The sequence below is a fragment of the Volvox carteri genome (genome assembly GCF_000143455.1).
Source record: "Volvox carteri f. nagariensis unplaced genomic scaffold VOLCAscaffold_83, whole genome shotgun sequence".
NCBI lineage: Eukaryota > Viridiplantae > Chlorophyta > Chlorophyceae > Chlamydomonadales > Volvocaceae > Volvox > Volvox carteri.
The window spans coordinates 222,627-226,962 of NW_003307626.1; the positions used below are offsets into that span (position 1 = coordinate 222,627).

General features: G+C 58.2%; 1 protein-coding gene across 1 annotated transcript in view; it reads right to left on the bottom strand.

Annotated features, from left to right (window-relative positions):
* Positions 1-2,998, bottom strand: part of VOLCADRAFT_99176 (uncharacterized protein) — a gene marked incomplete at both ends in the record, with an annotated part of 6,823 nt that extends 3,825 nt beyond the window's left edge. Inside the window, 3 exons of the mRNA XM_002957968.1 lie at positions 303-364; positions 1,214-2,271; positions 2,460-2,998. Coding sequence (XP_002958014.1) covers positions 303-364; positions 1,214-2,271; positions 2,460-2,998 — 1,659 coding nt within the window. The remainder of the gene's footprint in view (positions 1-302; positions 365-1,213; positions 2,272-2,459) is intronic.
* Positions 2,999-4,336: the final 1,338 nt, after the last annotated feature.

Below are 4,336 nucleotides of genomic sequence, written 5' to 3' on the forward strand. Positions count from 1 at the left end.
ATACAGAACATAGACAGCGAGGCAGGTCATGATAAGACTTGGCTGATGACATGCAAGTATACAAGTACGGCGCCCATACTAGAATACCGCCAGCTCGCCATCAGTACTATCTCTGCGAGGTTCGCGTGGACCTTCGTTTCTTTTCGCTGTTCGATCTGTTCTGTGTATCCCTGCGAGTGGCCCACCGGCACGCTCATTGAGGGGCTTCTGTGGGTAGAGGCTGCTTCGTTAACATTCGGCCCCGTCTACCCCAAGGTGTTTTCCCGCCCTGGGTACAAGGAGCTACTGGCGGCTGACCTCACAGGGCCCCCCGTCTTGTAGAGGGCCATACACAAGCTTGCCTTAAGGCGGCAAATCAGGTGGCCTTGTGATGATGGGGATTGGCGATGGAGGGGGCGGGTTCACGTGTGTGTCGCATTAATTCAGAGTACCGGCTGCCAGGGCTGATTAGGGTGAATACCCAATGGGAGGCTTATTGTCTTAAACCCTTTGTGTGGTCTGGGTGGTTCCAAAAGGGTTACAAGGCAGCCGGCTCATACCGGCACAAGTCTCAAGGATGGTTGCAGAAGGATACACTGTATCCGCTCGACGACTGCATGCTCGGAGGGGAATGTGCTGTCAGTAGAGAAGCTGGTGGCATGGGTGGAGAAGAAACACATGGAAGCGAAGGCATGGGCGACAATGATGGCTGACACGTGTGTTAATTCGGTCACAATTGTAACCCTTTTGGAACAACCGTGTTTGTTATAGGGGATGGCGCATCTGGGCCACTCCTTTGAAACATGGGTGCCGTCCACTTTGTGACCAGCAAGCACACATCAAGTGAACTGGACAGTCAGCAACCAGTCGTACTAGTCCCACCGATACTGCTGTGGCGGTGTCTGCCTCGCACCTTACACTGACGGCACTCTTTCCAACAATGCAGAATGTGAAGCCATTTGAGTACTGAACCGAAACTCCATACGGGCATATGGACTGCCAGTGTGCCTTTACGCATATACGCCTGCATATGTATGTACATGCGTGCCATCTGTTGCACATGTGCATGGGATAACTTTCGTAGTCATTCGTTGTCAACCAGACAAGGGTGCATCCATCGGCCTCATTGCTGCGGTTGCTCAGCGGTTGGTGAAGTGTGTGTATGGCATGAAGTACATCAGCCCCTTTCGGTCCCCCTCCGGGGCGGCTGTGCAGAACTTGCCCTTCAGCTCACTTAGCGGCAGCCCTAGGTCCTGCCACATCTCCCACTGGCTGCCTGCCCTCGCTGTCTGGGCGGCCGCCATGTTGACCACCACCAGCCCCTCGCTGAACACCTGTCCCGAGTACACATCTGCGACAGTGAATCGGACATCCTGAGCGCCATCTTCTGCGGGCAGGTGGACGAAGTGCTTGAGGTAGGCCGCATACGTCCGAGTCTTGTTGCCGACTTCTGCCTGGTAGCATGCCCAGCAGGAGATCCGCTGCTGCTGGCGCCCATACTCAGCCCCGAAGTACTGCTCCTCGTCGAGTGCCTCGGCATGCAATAAGGAGCGGGCCTTGGGACAGTCAGGTGGTGTAGACATGAGAACCCTATCCAGGCGGTCCGTGTCCAGTTCGTAGCTCGCACTGGGACCCAATGTCCAGGAAGCCACATCCTCGAATGCCAGGGCATACCAGTGCACTAGGCTCGCCATGGCTGCCCGGACTTGTGCCACTCGTTCTGGACTTGGGTAGACCATGTGGCCTCGTCCAAGCAGGTAACCGTTGGCTCCTGGTTTATCAAACCAGGCAGCCTCGGTGTTCACTGCGCGCCGTGCCAACATCCTCTCAAGCTGCTGGTTGGTCGTGTGTTTGGCCCCGGTCCCGGGGTCTGCCTCGGTGAGCGACTCGGAGGCCCGCATCAGGCACAGCCACTGCGCGTAGTGCTTCTCGGGTGCCTGTGACACCATCCTTCCGCCTTGCATCTTCATTTGCTGCATCATGCGTTCCACCGGCAGGTCGGAGTACAGCCAGCATACGCAGATATGCAGGTTGACCGTGAACATGTAGCCCGGCACCTCCAACTCCTCCAGCCTGGTCGTGTAAGCTCTGAGCTTGCATGCAGCCGCCTTGGCTGCCACCAGGAACTGCTCACGGGTCTCATCGGGGGGCCGCAGCCAGAAGTAGTGCGTGACCGTGCTGCACAGGCTCCAACACAGGGCCCGCAAGGCCTCGGGCAGCACGTCCCCCTTGAAGATGTAGCTGGAGAACGTCTCAACGAAGTTCAGCCAGTCCTCCATGCGGTAGCTCTTGCTGCATGGGTGGAGGGGGGCAGTGTGGCGAGCAACCGTGTAACTAGAAGAAGTACATTACATAGGTAGAGTAGCAAACTCTCTGACAGACGAAGGTGTTTTTTCCAGGCAAGCCCCTGGTCGTATTTGCTTTCTCGGCTATTAGCGAACCCCATGTGTGGCCGGCTGCCCAGTGCTGGCCGTGCTCACCGGTACTGCATGATGCATTTGTACCGCCGCCCGAAGTCCGAAGTCACGACCAGGAACTGGCCGCGGGCCGCGACCCGCTGGCGTGCTTCACGAGACATGACCAGCTTGGCATCTGGGTCTGCTGGCTTGATGTCTTTGAGCGACCTCAGCGTGTAGTCCACAAAGTCGCTGACCAGGCCGAACAGCAGGGCAGGGCAGGGCAGGGAGACGGTGAAGAGGCACGACAGGTCGACGTACGGCAGGGCCGCAAAGGCAGTCAGGCCCTTGCACCCAGTCTGGAGCGCCGCCTCATCGAACTGCTTCTGCGTGATCTTGTGTGGAGTCCCAAGGTGGAGCATCCTGTACATCGCCTGCATGACACTGCCCGCGCTGACGAAATGCCGATGGGTCTTCTTGAGAGCCCGGGCGCCGACCTTCAGGCTCTTGCCTGCATTCCGCTTTACGAAGTGCTGGCTGACTGCTTGGGTGTAGCCACGGAAGCGCACGGTGGCCCCGCGCCCGACATTGGCCTCCGTGTGTGCCTCGAATAGGCACCACATGCAGCTGCCGACACGACTGTTCTGGTCTCGTAGCTGCTGGTGGGCCGGTTCTGTCGGTGGGAACGGCTGGAATAAAAGCCTGCCGCGGTCCAGGTGTTGGACGGGCGGCTCATGACTGCCATTTCAGGGGCTGGGGACAGCAGGGTGCGGAGCTTGGTATGGAAGAGGGCAGCTCTGCCTTTTGGACACCTAAGTGTAAGCTCCAAGACCCTCTTATCCTGTTTCCCGCCCCACCGGTTATTATTCGGTTTATAGGAGACCCAAGCCCAGAGGCCTATGCTAACCAGGTCGACTGAGAGCACACAGGGAACGGCAAGGGACGATGACAGGAAACCTGACGTGGGTTACCCGGCAGACACTCAGGATGGCGACGGAAGGGATCCGACCGAGTTGCTGTCGTTGGAAGATGACCCTTGCGAAGACGACCAGTGGGTGAGTCACCAGCCGACAGGGCGGAAATCCAGCGGCGTAGGACTAGCACCAGCCTGGGAAGCGAGTGCCCGCAATGCTGGGGGCAGGGAGGCACTCCAGCTGCTACAGGAAGCCTGGCAGAGGTTGCAGCGGCTGGGGCAACAGGACGCGGTAGATCTGCGGGATGAACAGGAGTTTCTCGAAGAGGTCGTCTGTTTGCTCCCAGATCCTGAAGACTTCCAACCAGGAAGGATACGTCTACATGTTGCAGTGTGGCGAGTGTTCTTTCAGGCAGCTAACGAAGGCCCGCCCCTCACGGACAAACAGAAACGGTGGCTGGGATACCTGCAGGGCGGAATTCAGCTGGAGTGGGTGCCGTGCGACTACCCAGGGCAAGAACTAGCCCCGGAGCGGGGATGCAAGCTAGCTATAGTGCGTGAAATGCTGCGGGTCGCGGTGCCGGATTGTGACCTAGACTTTATCATGGCGGGTGACCGGCCGCGAGCCGTGCAGTTTCCTAACCATCGCAGCGCGACTCAGCACAGTGAGTTTGTTACAGCCGAATTGAGAAAGGCCCTTGACCGAGGGGTGATACGGAAATGGCCAGCAGACGCGCCCCCCCCACGGTTATCAATGGCTTGCGGGTAGTGGAAAAAGATGGCAAGCTGCGCCTCTGTATTAATCCGATGTATATTAACTGTTTCTTGAAGTACCGGCCTGTGAAGTACGAACGACTGGCAGATGTACCTAGCTACCTCCTACCGGAAGATTGGCTGTACACCACGGACCACAAGAGCGGGTACTGGCAGCTATCACTCCACGAACGGGAGCACACATATCTGGCTATGCGGTGGCGGGGGCAGACGCTTTTTTGGCCACACCTGCCGTTCGGCCTGGCGCCGGCCTGCCACTTGTGGGGATCCTCAG